The 24,979-nt window shown below is 39.1% G+C and overlaps 1 protein-coding gene and 1 long non-coding RNA gene across 4 annotated transcripts; one reads left to right on the top strand and one right to left on the bottom strand.

Annotated features, from left to right (window-relative positions):
* Positions 1–4,046: 4,046 nt before the first annotated feature.
* Positions 4,047–24,502, top strand: LOC139180740 (uncharacterized). 2 transcript variants are annotated; one of them, XR_011565002.1, is made up of 3 exons: positions 4,047–4,477; positions 7,293–7,466; positions 24,191–24,502. It is a non-coding gene; the product is annotated as an uncharacterized lncRNA (long non-coding RNA). The 2 variants fall into 2 exon arrangements; XR_011565003.1 differs by lacking the exon at positions 4,047–4,477 and adding an exon at positions 6,698–7,131.
* LOC139180756 (tropomyosin alpha-3 chain-like) lies at positions 8,152–9,585 on the bottom strand. 2 transcript variants are annotated; one of them, XM_070783270.1, is made up of 2 exons: positions 9,422–9,559; positions 8,152–9,287 (listed from the first exon to the last, which is right to left on the bottom strand). In XM_070783270.1, the coding sequence occupies exons 1-2, from the start codon at positions 9,487–9,489 to the stop codon at positions 8,807–8,809; spliced, it is 549 nt and encodes a 182-aa protein (XP_070639371.1). In that variant the 5' UTR covers positions 9,490–9,559; the 3' UTR covers positions 8,152–8,806. The 2 variants fall into 2 exon arrangements, with proteins under 2 accessions (XP_070639371.1, XP_070639370.1); XM_070783269.1 differs by having other exon boundaries at positions 8,152–9,585.
* Positions 24,503–24,979: the final 477 nt, after the last annotated feature.

Raw genomic sequence — 24,979 nt, 5'->3', positions numbered from 1 at the left:
TGGAATAAGTAGGAATGCATTTTCTTTTATTTATGTGATTATTTTTCTACTTAAGTAATCTTCAAGTTACGTCTAGTCTCTAAAAGTATTATTTAAATGTCACATTTATTAAGCTGTATAACATTCCTATGATAATATCTCTTGCTTAACTTAAAGATAAATAATATTTGACTTATGTCAGATGTGGCAGGAGTTGGACAGGAGTATAACTAGAGAACTAAGAGAAGGTATGTTGCCAAAATGTATGAATTAAATTTAGATATTGATTTCTGAAATACACTGTAAATAATAAATGGCATCTCTTTCCATTGTTTGGATAAAAGATGCTATGTTAAATATTTTTTTCTTATACATAGCTAATGAAAAATGTGAAAGCATGAGCAGTCATAGTCAAAAATATTCTTCTTCCTCATTTATTCATCATGTTCCATAGTTTAAAAACAAATCTCAAAAGGTCTATGTATTTCTATTATTATTATTCTATTATTTCTGGCTGTATCCTTTCTCTATTACTGCCATCACTGTGGAACTGTCCATCTGCACCCTGACACCATTCTCAGAAAGCATGGAGTTCATCAATGTCTCAAGTGACTGGTAGTGGTTAAGGCTAGAACACCCAGACTCAAGCAGTCATGTTTGCATAGCTGTCACTTGGTGGGTGACTTTATAATTTCTGTGTCATTGACTTTGTCACTAGTTTATCTCTTGCCCTCAGGAAAAGCTCCAAACACCTGCATCAATTTGGGTCCTTCCAAAGTACTTGGCCTTATCTCTTTAGCACCTTACTCTGCCCCTTAGCTGTGCATCTAACCAGCCAGACTGTATAGGATCCCACAGATTTGTTTCCTCACCTCTGGTCTTTGTACGTGCTTCTCCCCTCTGACTCATACTTTTACCTGTCCTTCAGGTAGCTACTTCCATAGCACCTCCACCAAAAAGGTGGTAGTATTGACACAAAGCCGGCTGTCCCTTCTGAGTGTTCCTTGTGCCATCTTGTATACCTGTCTTAGTATTTATGACTCTATATAGAACTTGTCTGTTCATCTATTTTTACAGTTTATGGCATTATCATTTCTCAGGGTGACTGTGTCACATTCATTTTGTAATTCCAGTGTTTGTCACAGCACCTTAGCAGATAGTTATTGAGCAAATGATTGAAGAATGAGAAAGCCAGAAGCTCTGATACTCAGCCACATGTGGGACCATGGGTTGATTATATAATTGTAATCTTGTATTTTGTTTTCTGTCATTTATAGATGTGTTTCATTTTTCAGAGCACTTAGAAATATCTCAGGTTTTTGTTTGTTTGTTTGTTTTTCCTAATACTGAGTTAACTCAAGTATTTTAAATAAAGAATGTAATTCTTTTTCTTTCCAGCTGCTGCTGAATTTGAATCTGAGTCCTATGTATTGTCTCCTCTAGGAGCTACAGATGGGTCAAATCTGTCTCAGGACCTGCTTTTGAAAACATCACAAGAATATGTACAGATTTTGAAGAAAAAAATATATGATCTGAAAGATAAATAGTAAAAATTTCCCTTCTGGACTGTTTCCATGACATTTTAGTTGTTTCTCATTAAACATGATGAGAAAATCTTTATTAAAGGGAAATACTTTTGTGTGTTGAAGATTTATATGGTATTTAAAAAATACTATTTTTAAGTAGTATGAATACTACTTTTAAACAGTAGTATCTAAGTACTTTTGATACTAAGTATTTTCTCTGCAGCTAACTTAAGCGATTTAAAAACCAGCACTGTTAAGTTTTCTATATTCAAAGTGAAAATGTTAGTCACTCAGTCGTGTCCAACTCTGCGACCAGTGGACTGGAACCCTCCAGCCTCCTCTGTCCTCCACTATCTTGTGGGGTTAGCTCAAATTCATGCCCATTGATTTGGTGATGTTATCCAACCCTCTCATCCTCTGTTGTCCCCTTTCTCCTCTTGCCTTCCATCTTTCCCAGCATAAGGGTCTTTTCTGATGAGTCAGCTCTTCCCATCAAGTGGCTAAAGTACTGGGGCTTCAGCCTCAACATCAGTCCTTCCAATGGATATTCAGGATTGATCTCCTTTAGGATTGACTGGTTTAATCTCCTTGCAGCCCAAGGACTCTCAAGAGTCTACTTCCAACACCAGAGTTCAAAAGCATTAGTTCTTCGGCAGTTAGCCTTCTTTATTGTACAACTCTCATATCCATACATGACTACTAGAAAATAGTGTATATATGTTATTCCCAATCTCCTAATTTGTCCTTCCCCTCATGTTTCCCCTTTCATAATCATAATTTGATTTTGAGATATTTTGAGTTGGTTTCTGTTGTGTAAATAAGTTTATTTTTATTAAATTCCACATGGAAGTGATGTGATACTTGTTTTTCTCTGTCTGAGTTACTTCACTTAGTATTGTAATTTTGAGATCCATCTGTGTTGCTGCAAATGCCATTATTTCTTTTTATGGCCAACTAATATTCCATTTTCATTGTGTGTGTGTGTGTGTGTACCTCATCTTCTTTTCCATTCTTCTGTTGATGGACATTTAGGTTGCTTCAGTGTCTTGGCTATTGCAAATAGTTCTGCAGTGAACATTGGGGTGCATGTACCTTTTTGAATTATGGTTTTCTCCAAATATATGCCCAGGACTGAGATTGCTGAATCATATGGCAACTCTATATTTAGTTTTTTATAGCAATCTTTATAGAGTTTTCTACAGTGGGTGTACCTAGTTGCATTCCATAAGCAGTGTAGAAGGATTCCTTTTTCTCCACACTCTCTCCAGCATTTATTGTCTGTATATTTTTTGATGGTGGCTATTTTGATTGGTGTGAAATGATATGTTATTATAGTATTTCAGCATTTCTATAGTAATTAGTGATATGGAGCATCCTTTCTGAGCATCCCTCATGTGCTTTTTGGTCGTCTGTAGGTGTTCCTTACAGAAATGTGTATTTAGATCTTATACTCATTTTTTGACCAGGTTGTTTGCTTTTTGATATTGAGCTATCTGAGCTGTTTGAATATGTTGGAGATTAATCCCTTGTCAATTGCATCACTTGCAAATATTCTGTGGGTTGTCGTCTGTCTTGTTTATGATTTCCTGCACTGTGCAAAAGCTTTTAAGTTGAATTATATCCCATTTGCTTATTTCTGTTTTTATTTTCATTACTCTAAGAGGTGGATGAAAAAAGATTCTGCTGTAATTTATGTCAGAGTGTGTTCTGCCTATATTCTCCTCTGAGTTTTACAGGACCTGTCTTATACTTAGGTGTTTAGTCCATTTTGAGTTTATTTTTGTGTATGATGTTAGGGAGTGTTCTAATTTCCTTCTTATACATGTAGCTGTTGAGTTTTCTCAGCACCACTTATTGAAGGGGCTGTCTTCTCTCCTTTGTATAGTCCTGCCTCCTTTATCCTAGATTAATTGACCACAGGTAAGTAGGTTTCTCTCTGGACTTTCTTCTTGTTCCATTGACCATTCAATATGTTTCTGTTTTTGTGCTAGTACTGTGTTTTGATTACTGAAGCTTGCAGAGTAGTCTGAAGTCAGGGTACCTGATTCTGTCGGCTCTTGCTTTTATTTTTTTTATTTTTTATTTTATTTTTAAACTTTACATAATTGTATTAGTTTTTGCCAAATATCAAAATGAATCCATCACAGGTATACATGTGCTCCCCATCCTGAACCCTCCTCCCTCCCCATACCATCCTTCTGGGTCGTCCCAGTGCACTAGCCCCAAGCATCGAGCTTTTCTTTCTCAAGATTGCTTTGTCTATTTGGGGTCTTTCATTTCCATACACACTGTAAAAATTTTTGTTCTAGTGGTGTGAAAAATGCCATTGATAATTTGATAGAAATTCCACTGAATCTGTAGATTGCTTTGGATACTATAGTTATTTTGACAGTTATACAATTATAATGTCACTTTCATTTCTATATTTCAGTTTCCTCTCTTTCCTTCTTAATTTAGGTAAGGGTTTATTGATATTGTTTGTTTCTTTCAGGAAATGAACTTACAGTTCTTGCATATGAGCACTGGGCTGGCACGCCAGGCCTCTGTGAGCATGGGCAATGTGTTTAGAGGTGTTGCTTAGCAATGATCATTCTGCGATGAAAGATTCCAAACTGTTGAGCTTCCCAGCTGGGAGGTTGTGGTGGGATGGCTCTGGCTTACCTGTAGTGCTCTTGTTGGGTTTAGGGGGCTGTGAAGAGCCGAGGGAGAGGTGAGGTGTGTTTGGAGTCTGTAGGCTCTGTGATGAAGAAGATTTTTGGCTTCAGGAGTAAGAAGGGTGTGCCAACCTTTGGCTCCTCCATCAACCCGGTGAGAGACAGAGATCATGGAATCAACGTCCAGCCCGGGAACCTCATCTGAGACAAAGACCTCAGAAAGATCCACAAAGCTGTCATTGTGGGTAACATAGCCAAAGTGCAGCATGTTCTGTTGTTTGGAAAAAATGACCTGAACGACAGGGACAAGATGAACAGGTAAGCAGGGTGGAAGGGCCTGGCAGAGATCCCTCCTGTGAGTTTCCCTTCCAAGGCTCCTGGATACCTTCCTGGGATCCAGCACCCCACAGACTTTATAGGCAGCAAAAAGCCTTCGCTGGTTTTGGACCCACTTATAATTCCCCTTATACAGCTTTACTGATAGTTTTGAAGTCATTACCTGAATGTTGGTAATCACAGAAATGAAATGAAACATGAATAGCATCTGCTTTTCCTTTCTTCCTCCTACTTTTTCTTTGCATGGGTTAGCATGGTGTACTCATGAGTAACAGTTCTCAAGTTACATAGCCTTCAAGAAATCTTCTGAACATTCTGGCTCTCACATTTTTTCTCATGCGATTTATGAAAGCACTTCTTCATGGATCATCTGTTGTGGATCATGGCAGTGGCCAGATTTCTGATGTTGTCAATATCTTATTTTTAATATATACATTTTTTATACCATAAGGTTATATATTACAGAAAACTGCATAGTTGGGCAAAGTAATTCCCATGCCAAATCAACTTCTGGATTAAAAATTCTTCAGATACAATTCAATATCCATTTTATATTAGTGTACACTTAGGTATATGTGTTCTTTGCTGAAGGACCGTAGAAGACAGCTTTGAAGTAGGAAGCTGGCTGTGTCCTTGAATAGGAAGACATTTTCTTAGGATGTATGGTCTTTCTATATTTAAAGCAAATCAACATTTCATGGTTTTAAAGATTTTGGGTTACATATGCTGTCTTTAATTGTTGTGATGAAATTAAAAGTTTTGTATAGTAGAGGAAGATTTGCCCTTCTAGATGTCAAAATGTGCTATAAGTGCCTATAAAGTGTTTGTTTACTAACAACTGAAAAGATAGATAAATGAATGGAACAGAATGCCCAAACACCCAAATGTATGTAAAACTTTAGAACTTGAAAATGATGACTTTTTCAATTAGAAATGATAAACTGTGTGTAGATGGTGGAGAAATAACCTGGTAAAAGAGAAAAGTAACTCAATTTTTATCTCACCAAAAAGTTTCAGATAGAGTATGGATCAAACATTTCAAATATGCACAGTGAGAAAAGTACCAGAATAAAACTCAGATTCCTATTTATACAATTTTATCTGCTGACAGAGACGTTCTGTTTTTCCTATTTCTACTGTTTCTTAACCTTAATTTTTTTAATTGGAGAATAATTGCTTTACAATGTTGTGTTGTTTTCTGCTGTATAACATCATAAATCCGTTGTAAGTATACATATATTCCCTTCTTTGTGAGCCTCCCTCCCACCCCAAACACCTTTCTAAGAATGATTTCAAAAGTAAGAATTCTGGAGTTTCCTGGATTTCGGCATCAAAAAAAAAAAAAAAAGAAAGTAAAGAAAAGGAAAAAAAAAAAAAAAGAAAATCTGGATGTTGATTTAACATTTTAACAACATAAAAAATTTAAAACTCTCTATAGATCAAGCTGTCTATAGGCAAGTCAGATTAGCAGACAAGGCTTGTCTTTTTGGTACTCATAGGAATGTGGCATGGATAAAAATGATTTCTCACTTCCAATTTTTATTTAGAATTTTTTTAAGGATTGATATTTTCTGACGACTTTCAGCCTTTTCAGAAGTCAAGGGAATCTAGGAAGTTCCTTGGTCATCCAGTGGTTACGACTCACTGCTGTGGGCCCAGAGTTCGATACCTGGTGGGGGAACTAAAATCTTGCCAGCTACTGGGATGTATTGTACAACATGGGGAATATAGCAAATATCATATAATAACTTTAAATGGAGTATGACCTATAAAAATTGTGAATCACTATGTTGTGTACCTGTAACATATAATAATAAGTAATGTGCATCATCTGTATTTTAATTAAAAAGAAGCAACCTTAGACAAAAAGACCTTATGGTAATTAGATCAACAGGAAAAATGAGAAATGAGCAAACAAAAATGCTACCAATTATAGTTGTACAGATATTGTAAATTACAAATTTCATTCCAATGTCAGAGACGTTAAAATGTCAGAAAATGAAGGTATTAGAATCATTGAAGCACAGTGTTGTCTCTAATCCTCAAAATGTATCTGCAAAGGAGGTATGATATCCTTTGACTTCATTGAGATGTTGTCCTTGTAAAATAGTAGTAATAGTAATAAGTATGATTATATTACCTAACAGGTACTGAGCTGTTACCTGTGCTAGGAATGGTTGTAAACTCTTTGCATGAATCTCATTTAAGCATCGCAGTGCTGTCCTGTGAGAGGCACAGAGAGGCTGAGCGACAGCTAAGTGACAGAGTGAAAGTCAAATTCAAACCCAAGTTGAGCTGAATCTCAAGGTCATGGTCATTCTATTCAAGTAAATTGCTCTTTCATTATTGTGTTAAGAAGAGCTAATGCTAATATATAATGTTCTTTCTCCAGAAGGAAACAAAATATTTGTTTTAGAGCCATAGGAATAGCATGCTATTGAATGTTTTCAATCACAGGAACAGTTGTTTGTTTTGAAACAGTAACACTAAAGTTTCCTGAAAACTCCTCTTGCTTTCATAAGACTGCCCTCCACGTGGCCTGTGCCAATGGCCATTCAGCAGTGGTCACTCTGCTCCTGGAGAGAAAATGCCTGCATAACCTATGTGACAATGAAAACAGGACAGCACTGATGAAGGTACGGGGCAGTGAACCGTGTCCACAGGAGGTGGATGTGATTTAACTACTGACACTAAAAGTGAATTCATCTCATTAAATGTAGCAAACTGGTGAAGCTTGTGGACTGTTTACTTTGAATTCCTAGAATTTACACTCTGTTTCTTGGTGCAACACTGACAGGCCATAGAATGCCAAGAAGAGGAGTGTGCGACTCTTCTGCTGGAGCATGGTGCTGACCCAAATGTCATGGACGTCTGTGGGAACACTGCTCTCCACTACGCTGTCTTTTGCCAGAATATATCACTTGCAGCAAAGCTGCTTTCCTGCAACACCAATATAGAAGCCAGGAACAAGGTATATCTCAACTAACTTTATTTACAAAATATTTGCAAAGCATTTTTTTTTTGGAGGTATTGGTTCTTTATTTAAAAAAGACATTTATCAATTTTCAGTATCAAAATGGTTACACTATTGGGTTTTTTTTTTCTCCCAGTTGGTCCCCAAAGAGACACCAAAGGAGAGAACATTTTAAGCCAATTAAGCTGCAAGATGCACACCTAACAGACCTCACTGAAACCTCATCAAAAAAGGGGGATTGGGTAGGGAAAGAAACTTTAAAAGATCAGCACACTGCTAGCCCACAGACTGTAGAGAGCTCTTACAGGCAGAGGGGTGACCAGTGTGCCTCAACCCCAAAGAAGCAAAGTTCCAAAATAATATAAAAATTTAAAAGTTTTGTACATATGCTTTTCAAGATTTCTCCAGCACTAACCGATACAAAGCACAATGAGATGGCACTTTTAGAGATAGCAGCTTCAGACCCAGAAAAGGATGATGAGATGAGATTCATATGGCTAAATCAGTGGCAAAACATAATTTTCTTTCCTTTCTTTCAAGGAGGCAGGAGAGCAAATAAGTGGTCACTTCAACATAAGAGGCACATGATCCATTCTGTGAGCAGTTGGGAACAGGGTAGAGCTAGGACAAGGATTTGGCCTCAGAGGTTTCACCATCTTAATTGTTTGGTCGCTTCTGATGAAAAAAGAAAAAAAAAAAAGGTTGTCCAAAGATACTGTAAAGCTGAAAACCTGAACAGCACTTTTTTTTTTTTTTTTTTTTTTGGTAACTCCTCCTGGTATGATCTTTCTGGTTTGGCAGGTACTTTTTACAGGGCAATGAGGTTTCCTCAAATGGAGCCTTTCTCTGGACTGCTAGGCTCTCAGTAAGGCAGGCCCAAACCTTTTCCCTTTCTCTCTGGAGAAGGCAATATGCATTAAGCTGAAATGTTACCTTCCAAAAGTGAGAAAGAGATTAGACTGCTGCTTCAGAACTACGGAATTATCTGGAATGTTTTTTTTTACAAATGGTTGTTACATCAACAACAAAAAAGGTAATTACAAAATGTGTACATCACAACATGCTTTTAAAGACACTTTGCATTGTGCTCACATTCCGTTAAACGTTGTTCCCAAAGGTGCTCAGCCTCTAGCCCAACTGGAATCTCTGGGGAGAGGCAGAGACAGTTTGGCGAAAAGGACACAGGAGTAGGGGGGTGGGAGAGGTGGCGAAAGGAGAAAGCAGCCTTCCAGTTAAAGATCAGCCCTCAGTTTAAATAAAGGTCAGCTTCGGGCAGGCTGGCCCCAGCAGAGTCGGGGTGAGAGGGAGGAGCAGCGTCAGGGCGGGGCTGGGGTGCTCTACATCTCATTCAGGTCAAGCAGAGTCTGGTCCAACATCCTTTGTGTACAGAGGTGCTCCTCTTTGGTGCATTTCAGTTTATCTTCCAAATCATCAATTGTCTTTTCCAGCTTGGCTACCAATCTCTCAGCAAATTCAGCACGGGTCTCTGCCTCCTTGAGTTTATCGGTAAGAATCTTTATCTCTTCCTTATATTTGTCTTCTTTTTGAGAGTACTTTTCTTCAGCAGCACTCAGACACTTCAGGTTCTGGTCCATCAGTTTGATTTGCTCATCCATCTCTCGGCAACGGGACTCTGCCAGCTCGGCTCGCTCCTCTGTGCCCTCCAAGTCTCCGTCAATAATCACCAACTTGCGAGCCACCTCTTCATACTTCCTGTCTGCCTCTTCTGCAATGTGCTTAGCTTCTTTGAGTTGGATTTCCTGGAGTTCCATTTTTTCTTCATCTTTTAAGGCTTGGTTTTCAATAACCTTCATACCTCTCTCACTCTCATCAGCAGCTTTCTCAGCTTCCTCCAGCTTTTGCAGGGCAGTGGCCAGGCGCTCTTGAGCTCGGTCCAGCTCCTCTTCGACCAGCTGGATCCTACGGTTCAAGGAGGCCACCTCAGCCTCAGCCTGTTCTCGGGCCCGTCCTTCTCCCTCCACTTCCCGCTGGAGGCGCTCGGCCCTCTCCTGTGCATCATCGGCCTGCTGCTGCAGAACCTGGATCTTGCGCTTCACCGCCTCGATAGTGGGGATCCCGGCCATGGTCCCCACCCAGCTCCTGCTTGCCTACGGGTTCCTGCCTCCTCCGCTCGGCATTCTGCAAAGCATTTTTTAAAACTAGAAGTGTTTTATTTCTAACTATGTAAATAGGTAAACTGAATAGTGTCCATCAAGCCCTGTTACCATGGAAACAACTCCAAAGCCACTGCAGGGGGTGGGGAAAAATGTTGGAGCCCACAGAGAGGGCAAAGCTCTGTCTCCCAGCCAACCATCTATCCCAGAAGGAAGATTTCTCATCAGAACGTGCCTGGGCGTGGGTGGTAGGCTCAGAGCCCACAAATGATGAAGGCCTGGGGGGAATGAAGTGATGTGAGGAGTGGCTGCTTCCAGGGGCTCAGGGAATGGGTGCCCCTGGGAGTGGGTGGGAGGAGGAAGGAGACCCAGTGCCCATGAGGGGGAGCCGGGTAAGTGCAAATGGGCCTGGGAGGCAGCAGGCCTGGACCCCTGAGCCCTGCAGGACCCCGGTTCTGAGATCTGGCCAAGAGGGTCAGGTCATGTTTGACTCCCAGCAAGGGCGTTCACTTGTGCTGGTGACTGCTTGGTTTGCGATGTACACCTCGGGGTCTCCCACGCTCAGCCCCAGGAGCTCCTTGGTGGGGTTGCAGCTGTGCATGTGGAGCTGGTGATGGCGAAGCCACACCTCCTGCTTTCTCCAGGACACACGTGAAGTCCTGCAGCTGCAGCCCCGCCAGGAACTCCCTCCACTCTCACAGGTGGGCTCAGTTTTCCATCTTTGGAAGCTCCAGCCTTCCCTGAGTGAAAGTATTTTGAAGGAACCAAATTGTCTACGATTTCACTTTAAATCATGATATTTCTCAAGGATTAGAGAGTAAAGCATTCCTTTATGTGTTTATGGTTGTTACTCGTTGTAACACTGCACTTGTTAAAGGTAAAATAGTGAAGTTGCTCAGTCGTGTCCGACTCTTTGCAACCCCATGTACAGTAGCCAACCAGGCTCCTCCATCCATGGGATTTTACAGGCAAGTATACTGGAGAGGGTTGCCATTTCCTTCTCCAGGGGATCTTCCCAACCCAGGGATCGAACCCGGGTCTCCCGCATTGTAGGCAGACACTTTACCATCTGAGCCACCAGGGAAGTCCTGTTAAAGGTAAAACATTTTCCAAATATTTTCCCCAATTAAGTTTTTTTTTTTTTTTGTAATCAGTCTAAAATAACACAGTAAAGCAAAATTTGCCTCAGTAGACTTTGTCTTAAAATTCAAACATAAAGAAAGCATTTTACAACATATTAGAAATCTTGCTGCTGTTCACAAATTCCCATTTTATGAAAATTGGTTTATATAAGCACAGTTTCTCTCTCATTGTCCAAGTCTTAAGAGGGTAAAAGGAAAGGAAAAGGAGCAAGCAAGTGAAAAATGCAAGTCAAGCTGGAATTTTGTCAGTTGGGAAATGCCAAGACGAGGATTTATTTATTTTAATATTTATTTATTTGGCTGATCTGGGCTTCGTTTCAGCATGTAGGATATAGTTTCCTGACCAGGGGTCGAACCCAGGCCCTCTTTCCTGGGAGCACTGAGACCCAGTCACAGGACCACCACGGAAGTCCCGAGATTTTGGTTTGTGCTTTTTATTCCCTTCAGTTTATATATTTCTTATATGCTTTTCAGTTTTCAGGGACAATAGTTGTCATTTTGAAAAAGATTGTGAGTGAACTGTAAACTTGCCTAGGTGCCAGTTTTAAGAAGACTCTGATGAAACCAGACTGACAGTCAACAGGTGGTGATTAAGTGTGAATTAAGAGGGAAGAGCAAATAACTACCTGCTAATATCCTATTCTGGCAGAAACATCCACTTAGATAAGAGTCTAGACTCTGCTCTCCAATCTAGAATGTCTTGATGGGAAGGAAGTAAGTGGTTTATAAATAATGAGATCAGGTTGCCTTTTGGGTTTACTAGTCCCTGTTCTACCACTGTTTACCCAGGAAACCTTAAAAAATTGCAGCTTTGATGACTCTTGCCTCTTAGACTTTTCTTTTTTATTCAAACCTTCATGTAAGAGAAGGAATTAGCTGTGTGAGTAAGAGATGAGACGAGTGGTTGCTGCACTAATTCTCAGCTATATTCTGCTGGTGAATCAGAATTATTTGGGAAAACTTATTTTAAAAATGTATAAGCCTAGGATGTTCCCTGTAAATTTTGACTGAGTAAATCGAGGAACGCTTGGACGTGTGTATTTAGAAATATTCCCTTGAGATTCTGATCCAATCCTTGATGAATAACGATGGAGTGAATACATGTAATTTCTTTTTTTTTTAAATTTTATTTTATTTTTAAACTTTATAATGTTGCATTTGTTTTGCCAAATATCGAAATGAATCCACCACAGGTATATATGTGTTCCCCATCCTGAACCCTCCTCCCTCCTCCCTCCCCATACCATCCCTCTGGGTCATCCCAGTGCACCAGCCCCAAGCATCCAGTATCATGCATCGAACCTGGACTGGCGACTCGTTCCATATATGATATTATACGTATTTCAATGCCATTCTCCCAAATCATCCCACCCTCACCCTCTCCCACAGAGTCCAAAAGACTGTTCTATACATCAGTGTCTCTTTTGCTGTCTCGTACACAGGGTTATTGTTACCATCTTTTTAAATTCCATATATATGTGTTAGAATAGTGTATTGGTGTTTTTCTTTCTGGCTTACTTCACTCTGTATAATAGGTTCCAGTTTCATCCACCTCATTAGAACTGATTCAAATGTATTCTTTTTAATGGCTGAGTAATACTCCATTGTGTATATGTACCACAGCTTTCTTATCCATTCATCTGCTGATGGGCATCTAGGTTGCTTCCATGTCCTGGCTATTATAAACAGTGCTGCAATGAACATTGGGGTACACGTGTCTCTTTCAATTCTTTATGCCCAGCAGTGGGATTACCGGATCATAAGGCAGTTCTATTTCCAGTTTTTTAAGGAATCTCCACACTGTTCTCCATAGTGGCTGTACTAGTTTTCATTCCCACCAACAGGGTAAGAGGGTTCCCTTTTCTCCACACCCTCTCCAGCATTTATTGCTTGTAGACTTCTGGATCGCAGCCATGCTGACTGGCATGAAATGGTACCTCATAGTGGTTTTGATTTGCATTTCTCTGATAATGACTGATGTTGAGCATCTTTTCATGGGTTTGTTAGCCATCTGTATGTCTCTTTTGGAGAAATGTCTATTTAGTTCTTTGGCCCATTTTTTGATTGGGTCATTTATTTTTCTAGAATTGAGCTGTAGAAGTTGCTTATATATTTTTGAGATTAGTTGTTTGTCAGTTGCTTCATTTGCTATTATTTTCTCCCATTCTGAAGGCTGTCTTTTCACCTTGCTTATAGTTTCCTTTGTTATGCAGAAGCTTTTTTTTTTTAAATTGTGTCTTTGCTTTTATTTATTTTTTTTCCCTAAGAACTTATTTTATTGTAGTAAGAAATTTCTCCCCAATTTTTAGCAACAGTCTAACATGCCCAAATATAAATTTCTCGACATGTATTTTACATAAATACATTGTGGCTAGTTACCGGTCCTTACATACAACTCTGCACATTTTGGACAGCTTTCTTTATTTTTTTTATTTTTTATTTTTCCTAATTTTATTTTATTTTTAAACTTTACATAATTGTATTAGTTTTGCCAAATATCAAAATGAATCCGCCACAGGTATACATGTGTTCCCCATCCCGAACCTTCCTCCCTCCTCCCTCCCCATACCATCCCCCTGGGCCATCCCAGTGCACCAGCCCCAAGCATCCAGCATCGTGCATTGAACCTGGACTGGCAACTCGTTTCCCACACGATATTTTACATGTTTCATTGCCCTTCTCCCAAATCTTCCCACCCTCTCCCTCTCCCACAGAGTCCATAAGACTGTTCTATATATCAGTGTCTCTTTTGCTGTCTCGTACACTGGGTTATTGTTACCATCTTTCTAAATTCCATATATATGCATTAGTATACTGTATTTATGTTTTTCCTTCTGGCTTACTTCACTCTGTATAATAGGCTCCAGTTTCATCCACCTCATTAGAACTGATTCAAATGTATTCTTTTTAATGGCTGAGTAATACTCCATTGTGTATATGTACCACAGCTTTCTTATCCATTCATCTGCTGATGGACATCTAGGTTGCTTCCATGTCCTGGCTATTATAAACAGTGCTGCGATGAACATTGGGGTACACGTGTCTCTTTCCCTTCTGGTTTCCTCAGTGTGTATGCCCAGCAGTGGGGTTGCTGGATCATAAGGCAGTTCTATTTCCAGTTTTTTAAGTAATCTCCACACTGTTCTCCATAGTGGCTGTACTAGTTTGCATTCCCACCAACAGTGTAAGAGGGTTCCCTTTTCTCCACACCCTCTCCAGCATTTATTATTTGTAGACTTTTGGATCGCAGCCATTCTGACTGGTGTGAAATGGTACCTCATAGTGGTTTTGATTTGCATTTCTCTGATAATGAGTGATGTTGAGCATCTTTTCATGTGTTTGTTAGCCATCTGTATGTCTTCTTTGGAGAAATGTCTATTTAGTTCTTTGGCCCATTTTTGGATTGGGTCATTTATTTTTCTGGAGTTGAGCTGTAGGAGTTGCTTGTATATTTTTGAGATTAGTTGTTTGTCGGTTGCTTCAATTGCTATTATTTTCTCCCATTCTGAAGGCTGTCTTTTCACCTTGCTAATAGTTTCCTTTGATGTGCAGAAGCTTTTAAGGTTAATTAGGTCCCATTTGTTTATTTTTGCTTTTATTTCCAATATTCTGGGAGGTGGGTCATAGAGGATCCTGCTGTGATGTATGTCGGAGAGTGTTTTGCCTATGTTCTCCTCTAGGAGTTTTATAGTTTCTGGTCTTACGTTTAGATCTGTAATCCATTTTGAGTTTATTTTTGTGTATGGTGTTAGAAAGTGGTCCAGTTTCATTCTTTTACAAGTGGTTGACCAGTTTTCCCAGCACCACTTGTTAACGAGATTGTCTTCAATCCATTGTATATTCTTGCCTCCTTTGTCAAAGATAAGGTGTCCATATGTGCATGGATTTATCTCTGGGCTTTCTAGTTTGTTCCACTGATCAATATTTCTGTCTTTGTGCCAGTACCATACTGTCTTGATGACTGTGGCTTTGTAGTAGAGCTTGAAGTCAGTAGGTTGATTCCTCCAGTTCCATTCTTCTTTCTCAAGATAGCTTTGCTATTCGAGGTTTTTTTTGTATTTCCATACAAATTGTGAAATTATTTGTTCTAGCTCTGTGAAGAATACCATTGGTAGCTTGATAGAGATTGCATTGAATCTGTAAATTGCTTTGGGTAGTATACTCATTTTCACTATATTGATTCTTCCAATCCATGAACATGGTATATTTCTCCATCTATTAGTGTCCTCTTTGATTTCTTTCACCAGTGTTTTATAGTTTTCTATATATAGGTCTTTAGTTTCTTTAGGTAGATATATTCCTAAGTATTTTATTCTTTCTGTTGCAATGGTGAATGGAATTGTTTCCTTAATTTCTCTTTCAGTTTTCTCATTATTAGTGTATAGGAATGCAAGGGATTTCTGTGTGTTGGCTTTATATCCTGCAACTTTACTATAATCATTGATTAGTTCTAGTAATTTTCTGGTGTAGTCTTTAGAGTTTTCTATGTAGAGGATAATGTCATCTGCAAACAGTGAGAGTTTTACTTCTTCTTTTCCAATTTGGATTCCTTTTATTTCTCTTTCTGCTTTGATTGCTATGGTCAAAACTTCCAGAACTATGTTGATAGTAATGGTGAAAGTGGGCACCCTTGTCTTGTTCCTGACTTCAGAGGAAATGCTTTCAATTTTTCACCACTGAGGATAATGTTTGCTGTGGGTTTGTCATATATAGCTTTTATTATGTTGTGGTATGTTCCTTCTATTCCTGCTTTCTGGAGAGTTTTTATCATAAATGGATGTTGAATTTTGCCAAAGGCTTTCTCTGCATCTATTGAGATAATCATATGGTTTTTATTTTTCAATTTGTTAATGTGGTGTATTACATTGATTGATTTGTGGATATTGAAGAATCCTTGCATCCCTGGGATAAAGCCCACTTGGTCATGGTGTATGATATTTTTAATGTGTTGTTGGATTCTGATTGCTAAAATTTGTTAAGAATTTTTGCATCTATTTCCATCAGTGATATTGACCTGTAGTTTTCTTTTTGTGTGGGATCTTCGTCAGGTTTTGGTGGTGATGGTGGCCTCATAGAATGAATTTGGAAGTTTACTTTCCTCTTCAATTTTCTGGAAGAATTTGAGTAGGATAGGTGTTAGCTCTTCTCTAAATTTTTGGTAGAATTAAGCTGTGAAGTCGTCTGGACCTGGGCTTTTGTTTGCTGGAAGATTTTTGATTACAGTTTCAATTTCCGTGCTTGTGATGGGTCTGTTAAGATTTTCTATTTCTTCCTGGTTGAGTTTTGGAAAGTTGTACTTTTCTAAGAATTTGTCCATTTCTTCCACGTTGTCCATTTTATTGGCATATAATTGTTGATAGTAGTCTCTTATGATCCTTTGTATTTCTGTGTTGTCTGTTGTGATCTCTCCGTTTTCATTTCTAATTTTATTGATTTGATTTTTCTCCCTTTGTTTCTTGATGAGTCTGGCTAATGGTTTGTCAATTTTATTTATCCTTTCAAAGAACCAGCTTTTGGCTTTGTTGATTTTTGCTATGGTCTCTTTTGTTTCTTTTGCATTTATTTCTGCCCTAATTTTTAAGATTTCTTTCCTTTTACTAACCCTGGGGTTCTTCATTTCTTCCTTTTCTAGTTGCTTTAGGTGTAGAGTTAGGTTATTTATTTGACTTTTTTCTTGTTTCTTGAGGTATGCCTCTGTTGCTATTAACTTTCCCCTTAGGACTGCTTTTACAGTGTCCCACAGGTTTTGGGTTGTTGTATTTTCATTTTCATTAGTTTCTATGCAAATTTTGATTTCTTTTTTGATTTCTTCTGTGATTTGTTGGTTATTCAGCAGGGTGTTGTTCAGCCTCCATATGTTGGAATTTTTAATAGTTTTTCTCCTGTAATTGAGATCTAATCTTACTGCATTGTGGTCAGAAAAGATGCTTGGAATGATTTCAAATTTTTTGAATTTACCAAGGCTAGATTTATGGCCTAGGATGTGATCTATCCTGGAGAAGGTTCCATGTGCACTTGAGAAAAAGGTGAAATTCATTGTTTTGGGATGAAATGTCTTATAGATATCAATTAGGTCTAACTGGCCTATTGTATCGTTTAAAGTTTGTGTTTCCTTGTTAATTTTCTGTTTAGTTGATCTATCCATAGGTGTGAATGGGGTATTAACATCTCTCACTATTATTGTGTTATTGTTAATTTCCGCTTTCATACTTGTTAGCATTTGTCTTACATATTGTGGTGCTCTCATTTTGGGTGCATATATATTTATAATTGTTATATCTTCTTCTTGAATTGATCCTTTGATCATTATGTAGTGACTGTCTTTGTCTCTTTTCACAGCCTTTGTTTTAAAGTCTATTTTATCTGATATGAGTATTGCTACTCCTGCTTTCTTTTGGTCCCTATTTGCATGGAAAATCTTTTTCCAGCCCTTCACTTTCAGTCTGTATGTGTCCCCTGTTTTGAGGTGGGTCTCTTGTAGACAACATATGTAGGGGTCTTGTTTTTGTATCCATTCAGCCAGTCTTTGTCTTTTGGTTGGGGCATTCAACCCATTTACATTTAAGGTAATTACTGATAAGTATGATCCCGTTGCCATTTACTTTATTGTTTTTGGTTTGAATTTATACACCGTTTTTGTGTTTCCTGTCTAGAGAATATCCTTTAGTATTTGTTGGAGAGCTGGTTTGGTGGTGCTGAATTCTCACAGCTTTTGCTTGTCTGTAAAGCTCTTGATTCTCCTTCATATTGAATGAGATCCTTGCTGGGTACAATAATCTGGGCTGTAGGTTATTTTCTTTCATCACTTTAAGTATGTCCTGCCATTCCCTCCTGGCTTGAAGAATTTCTGTTGAAAGATCAGCTGTTATCCTTATGGGAATTCCCTTGTGTGTTGTTTTCCCCTTGCTACTTTTAATATTTGTTCTTTGTGATTGATCTTTGTTAATTTGATTAATATGTGTCTTTGGGTGTTTCGCCTTGGGTTTATCCTGTTTGGGACTCTCTGGGTTTCTTGGACTTGAGTGATTATTTCCTTCCCCATTTTAGGGAGGTTTTCAACTATTATCTCCTCAAGTATTTTCTCATGGTCTTTCTTTTTGTCTTCTTCTTCTGGGACCCCTATGATTCAAATGTTGTTGCGTTTAATATTGTCCTGGAGGTCTCTGAGATTGTCCTCATTTCTTTTAATTCGTTTTTCTTTTTTCCTCTCTGATTCATTTATTTCTACCATTCTATCTTCTAATTCACTAATCCTATCTTCTGCCTCTGTTATTCTACTATTTGTTGCCTCCAGAGTGTTTTTGATTTCATTTTTTTGCATTATTCATTATATACTGACTCTTTTTTATTTCTTCAAGGTCCTTGTTAAACCTTTCTTGCATCTTCTCAATCCTTGTGTCCAGGCTATTTATCTGTGATTTCATTTTCATTTCAAGATTTTTGGATCAATTTCACTATCATTATTCAGAATTCTTTATCAGGTAGATTCCCAATCTCTTTTTCTTTTGTTTGGTTTGGTGGGCATTTATCCTGTTCCTTTATCTGCTGGGTATTCCTCTGTCTCTTCATCTTGTTTAAATTGCTGAGTTTGGGGTGTCCTTTCTGTATTCTGGCAGTTTGTGGAGTTCTCTTTATTGTGGCATTTCCTCACTGTGTGTGGGTTTGTACAGGTGGCTTGTCAAGGTTTCTTGGTTAGGGAATCTTGTGTCAGTGTTCTGGTGGGTGGAGCTGGATTTCTTCTCTCTGGAGTACAATGAAGTGTCCAGTAATTAGTTACAAGATGTCTTTGGTTTGGGGTGACTTTGGGCAGCCTGTGTCTTGGAGCTCAGGGCTGTGTTCCTGTGTTGCTGGAGAATTTGCTTGGTATGTCTTGCCCTGGAACTTGTTGGCCCTTGTGTGGTGCTTGGTTTCAGTGTATGTATGGAGCCATTTGATGAGCTCCTGTCAATTTATGATCCCTGGAGTCAGGAGTTCCCTGGAGTCAGGGTTTGGACTTAAGCCTCCTGCTTCCAGTTATTGGTCTTATTTTTACAGTAGTTTCAAAACTTCTCCTTCTATACAGCACCATTGATAAAACATCTACGTTAAAGATGAAACATTTCTCCACCCTGAGGGTCACTCAGAGAGGTTCACAGCCTTACATGGAGAAGAGAAGAGGGAGGAGGGAGTTAGAGGTGACCTGAATGAGATGAGGTGGAATCAATAGAGGAGAGAGTGGGCTAGCCAGTAATCACTTCCTTATGTGCACTCCACAATTGGACTACTCAGAGATGTTCACAGAGTTATACAGAGAAGAGAAGAAGGAGGAAGGAGACAGAGGTGGCCAGGAGGATAAAAGTGGGGAATGAAAAGGAGGGAGACAGATCCAGCCAGTAATCAGTTCCCTAAGTGAACACACAGAAATTCACAGAGTTGGGTAGAGTCGAGAGGGGTTAGGGAGGAGACATAGGCGACCTGGTGGAGAAAAAGGAGGGTCCAAAGGGAGAGAGAGCAGTCAAGCCAGTAATCTCACTCCCTAGTGAAAAATGGGTATTGAAGATTGGGTTCTTAAAGGTACAAAATTGGTAACAAATACATAAAAGCAAAAATTAAAAATCTAGAATAGAGTTTGAAATTTCAAAAATACAATGTTAAAGAGACACGTGTACCCCAATGTTCATCGCAGCACTGTTTATAATAGCCAGGACATGGAAGCAACCTAGATGCCCATCAGCAGATGAATGGATAAAAAAGCTTTGGTACATATACACAATGGAGTATTACTCAGCCATTAAAAAGAATACATTTGAATCAGTTCTAATGAGGTGGATGAAACTGGAGCCTATTATACAGAGTGAAGTAAGCCAGAAAGAAAAACACCAATACAGTATAGTAACATATATATGGAATTTAAAAAGATGGTAACAATAACCCTGTGTACGAGACTGCAAAAGAGACACTGATGTATAGATCAGTCTTATGGACTCTGTGCGAGAGGGAGAGGGTGGGGAGATTTGGCAGAATAGCATTGAAACATGTATAATATCATGTATGAAACGAGTCGCCAGTCCAGGTTCGATGCACAGTACTGGATGCTTGGGGCTGGTGCACTGGGACGACCCGGAGGGAAGGTGGGGGGGGAGGGGAGGAGGGAGGAGGGTTCAGGATGGGAAGTGCAGGTATACCTGTGGCGGATTCATTTCAATATTTGGCAAAACTAATACAATATTGTAAAGTTTAAAAATAAAATAAAATTTAAAAAAAAGTTAAAAAAAATAAAATTAAATTAAAAAAAACTTCAATGTAATATTGCTTTATACCCCCAGAGAGGTACACACTCAAATGTCTAATAATAAAAAAAAAAAAGAAGAAGGAAAAGAAAGAGAGAAACAAACAAACAAACAAAGCCAAACAAAGTTGCAAAAATTATAAAGAAAATATAGGTACAAAACTGATAACAAATACCAAAAAGCAAAAGTTAAACATCTAGAGTAGAGCTTGGAATTTCAAAAATACAATGTTTAAAAAAAAGAAGAAGAAGAAAAAGAAAGAGAGAGAAAACAAAAACAAAAACAAAGTCTCAAAAATTATAAAGAAAATATAGGTACAAAATTGATAACAAATACCAAAAAGCATAAATTAAAAATCTAGAGTAGAGTTTGGAATTTCAGATATAAAATGTTATATAAAAGAAGAAGAAAAAACAAAAACACGATCACAAAAATTATAAAATATATATATATGAAGTTTGCTTTAAAAAAATGGTCTTTTTTTTTTGCAAAGTAATAGTAGATTATAAAAGTGAAAATTAAAGGAATAATAGAGGACTTAAATTTTTTTTAAAAAATTAAAAAAAAAAAAAGAAAGAAAGAATGATCTTAAAAATACTAAAAATATATCTAGGACTTTCTCTGGTTTTGTTGTGAGTATTGTGGGATCAGTTCATTTTTGGCTAGTTCCTTGGTCTGACTTATATTTCTCAAGATCTATAGGCCCCTTCCTATGTAGTCGGTACTAATCACAGGGTTTAATCTATTGCCTGTAGCTTCCAAGGTGGTTCCCTCTGTTATTGCTTCTTCTGTTTGCTGGTCTCTTCAGTGTCTGGTTTCCTCCCTGACACAAAGGGGACAGTGGTGGACACTTTTTTTTTTTAGGCTCACTTGTTCAGTCACACTGTGGGGTGGCGGGGTGGGGGGGGTGGGGATCCTGCAAACAAATAACACTGGAGTGTGCTCGCAGTGTGCTCGCAGTGCCTCAGCCACACTGGGTCTGCCCCCACTCACGGCGCGTGTAGCCTCCCCGCCCACACCGCTCAGGGTCTAGGTTGCTCTGCTGGGAACCATCCACGGCCGGCCCTGGGCTGCTTGCACCTCCCGGGTCCAAGCCGCTCAGGTTCAGGCACTCCGGTAGTCCTCAGAGGCGCAGACTCAGTTGGGCCTGCGTTTTGTGCCCTTCCCAGGTCTGAGCAGCTCAGGTGATGAGGTGTTTGGCGAGCGCGATTGCTGCAACTTATCGCCTCCCCGCTGCTTGGTTATCTAGGTGTACAACCAGCGCACCTTCTCAGGCGGATGTTGACCGTCCAGACCCCCAAGAAGTTTTAGTTAACAAAAAAGCCTGTTTACAGTTTTATAGATCATGTCTCTCTAGGGCTGCGATTGCCCCCTTCTGGCTCTGGCTGCTTGTCACCAGAGGGGGATGGTCTGCAGCCGGCTATCTCTGTTCAGTCCTTTATTCCTTGCATGGGCCTAGCGGTGTCTTAGGTTAGGGCTGGCTTTTCACGTGGTAGATATCCCACAGTCTAGTTTGCTAGCCCAAATTATTCTGCTTAGATAGCGCTCGGGGTATTCAGGTCAGATCCTTAGTCTAAGCGATGCAGCCTGTGCCATGCCTCCCTGCCCAGCCCCCGCTTGCTAGTGGCATGTGCAGACATCTGCGCTGCTTCTCCGCTGGGGGAGTTACCATAGGGCTCGCAATCTGCAGGTTTTAATTATTTATTTTTCCTCCATGTTATGTTGCCCTCTGTGCTTCCAAGGCTTGGCACAGATTCGGCAGTGAGGAGGTTTCCTGGTGTTTGGAAACTTCTCTCTTTTTAAGACTCCCTTCCCGGGATAGAATTCTGTCCCTCTCTCTTTTGTGTCTTTTTTTGTCTTTTATATTTTTTCCTACCTCCTTTCGAAGACTTGGGTTGCTTTTCTGGGTGCCTGATGTCCTCTGCCAGCATTCAGAAGTTGTTTTGTGGAATTTACTCGGCGTTTAAATGTTCTTTTGATAAATTTGTGGGGGAGAAAGTGGTCTCCCCGTCCTACTCCTCCGCCATCTTAGCTGCCTCCCTCCTACATGTACATGTATTGTACATGTAATTTCTAAATGCACCCTTCACAAAAGAAAGTAGTCTCCTGAAGCATTGGAGTTTGATCAGTGCTAGCTACTTCCATCAGCTCCCTCCTTTCCAACAATATTAGCCTGACTTTTTCTTTGCCCCTGTGTTTGAGACATTAAAAAGTGTATCTTTGGCAGTATCTATGGGCTTGAACGATAACTCCTTTTCCTTCCAACCACTCATCATTCAGTGACACTCTGAGAGTCTTTAGCGATTTGCTCATGGTGAAGTCACTTTGTCTGTAGAGTCTGATCTTTAAGGATTTTGCACCTTCGCTTATCATCCAGGTCATTAGGTCAACAGATGTTTGTTACCAACAGGGTTTTCCTGACTGCAGTAATAGTAACTCATGAGCCTTTTTTGGTGTCAGCTTCAGGACAGACTCTTGCAGTGTGTCTGTTAGAATTGCTGATCCCTGGCATAAGCAGATGAGAGGTTTAAAACCCGTGAAGTTAGTAACAGTACAGAGGGGAATTGTTTTAAGCATTTATTTTCAGCAGGCTTGGAAACTTATGATCCATTTTATTAACAATCTAGAAGAATTCTAGAGATAGATTGTAGTTTCAACAGGCAGTGGAAACATTCTTGACTGTGAATTATGAGTCTTTTTAATATAATTTATGTTTAATTGAATTATGAGTCTTAATAGCTGTATTTATTACATATTGGGACCCACGTTTTCTGTGAAACATATGATACTAAAGAAAGGAAAGGTTTAACATACAAATAATTGCTTTATACACACCTGTTTGGAAACAGCAAACATAAAACCAAAGGTTGGCCATAAACCAAACATGGTCCTTGGATATGTTTAGTTTACCTCCACACATTGAGTCAACATTTCAAATTTAGGAGGCTCATGCAGAAGTTCAGCCTTCTCCAAGGACCAAATCTGGACCCCCTTGAGCCCATCCTACTTCTTGGTCTGTGTGCAGAGGCCACCCCTTCTGTTTGGGACATGTGTTTTTGGGGTTACTGGTCTCACCTGGCTTTTTCACTTACTCGGGTCATCAGCTTTCCATCCATAAGCATTTGAGTTTCCAATTTTTGATTGATAGTTTATTTTGATAAATATTTGAAGGTTTTTAAAGACAGTCTAATTAATCTATAATTGATTTCATATTTAAAAAAACTCTTAAGAATGGCATTGAATTTTTCAAATTAGAATTTTTAAGTTGGTTGTGGCAGTTTCGCACTGAATAACTCTCACAAACACACAAGATTATAAGAGACAGCACAGGGGGAGCTGGTGGAAGAGCAACTCCCCGAGAAAATGTTGAGCATGTATTTATTGGTAATTTTACGTTCCAATCTTTAACTAAGAGCAGTAAAGCAAGGCAGACACCAGAACTCTAGGATTTTGGAAGCTTCCTCCTGGTGGTCTGGAGGTAATCACATGAGAGTCATCAAGAAGGGTCTTTGAAGATAAGCTGGGGAGGGCACTCATTCTGCATGCAGTTAGCATCTAGCTAATGCTGACCTCTCAGCCAGAATGTCTAACTTAAGGAATGGCAGTGGAAAGAGCAAGCAAGGAAGAAAGAATGAGTAAGATTAAATTCCAGGAGACATTTCTGAGAACGCAGTAAAACAAGGTTCCCACAGTTGACTTTTTGAAAAAGAAAAAAAAAAGTTTCTCTCTTTGAATGTTCATGTAGAGAAGAATATTCCCACTGGAATGTCTGTAAACCTTTTGAGTTTACTCATGGTCATCGTTGGATAAGTTATGCATGCTACAGATAGTATTCTATATTTCTGCCTCAGCATTGTCCCTAAAATATGCAGTTGATACAGTAGCTAAATGATACCTGCACCCCCTGCATTGGGAGCTTGACATTTAGCCACAGGACCACCAGGGAAGGCCCAGAGGAGGAGCATATTAAAGAGAAAGAAGGTGCACTGGGCAATGAGGAGGGGGCTGTCTTTCATTTATTTTCTTTTATTTTTAAGTTCAGAGAATCTTTTGCATGACTTTAATTTCAGTTTAGAAAGTAACCTCCAATTAAGATAAATAAATTTATGTTTTAGAAAAAGAAAAAAAAATGACACACACACACAAAAGAAATAGGTTAACTGTGTACATTAGAAATGGTTTTCCCTGTTTTACAGGATGACCTGACACCACTGTTACTTGCGATACATGAAAGGAGAGGGCAAATGGTGGAGTTTTTAGTAAAGAAAGAAGCAAATATACATGCGGTTGATAAGAAGAAAAGGTACCATTGTTCTTTTTCTTTTTAAAATCCTTAGTGCTGTTCTAGGATGCTAATATAAAGATTAAATGAATAAGAGGATTCATTTGTGATCAACACATCATCACTTATGTAGAAAATCAATGGTTCTGACTGGGAATCATGAACAATATATAGCAGGAATGTACAGGAGGATTCATATTCCTTTATAATATTGACCGATGTCACATGCAACCTCTTTTTTTTAACATTTTTTTAAAATTTTATTTTATTCTTAAACTTTACAATATTGTATTAGTTTTTGCCAAATATCGAAATGAATCCACCACAGGTATACCCGCGTTCCCCATCCTGAACCCTCTTCCCTCCTCCCTTCCCTACCCTACCCTCCCTCTGGGTCGTCCCAGTGCACCAGCCCCAAGCATCCAGTACCGTGCTTGGAACCTGGAATGGCATCTCGTTTCATACATGATATTATACATGTTTCAATGCTATTCTCCCAATTTTCCCCACCCTCTCCCTCTCCCACAGAGTCCATAAGACTGATCTATACATCAGTGTCTCTTTTGCAGTCTCGTACACAAGGTTATTGTTACCATTTTTCTAAATTCCATATATATGTGTTAGTATACTGTATTGGTGTTTTTCTTTCTGGCTTACTTCACTCTGTATAATAGGTTCCAGTTTCATCCATCTCATTAGAACA

Source organism: Bos indicus, chromosome 29 (assembly GCF_029378745.1).
Source record: "Bos indicus isolate NIAB-ARS_2022 breed Sahiwal x Tharparkar chromosome 29, NIAB-ARS_B.indTharparkar_mat_pri_1.0, whole genome shotgun sequence".
NCBI classification, from domain to species: Eukaryota; Metazoa; Chordata; class Mammalia; order Artiodactyla; family Bovidae; genus Bos; species Bos indicus.
Note: the sequence above shows the minus strand (reverse complement) of the source record. Positions and strands in the feature narration are given on the sequence as shown.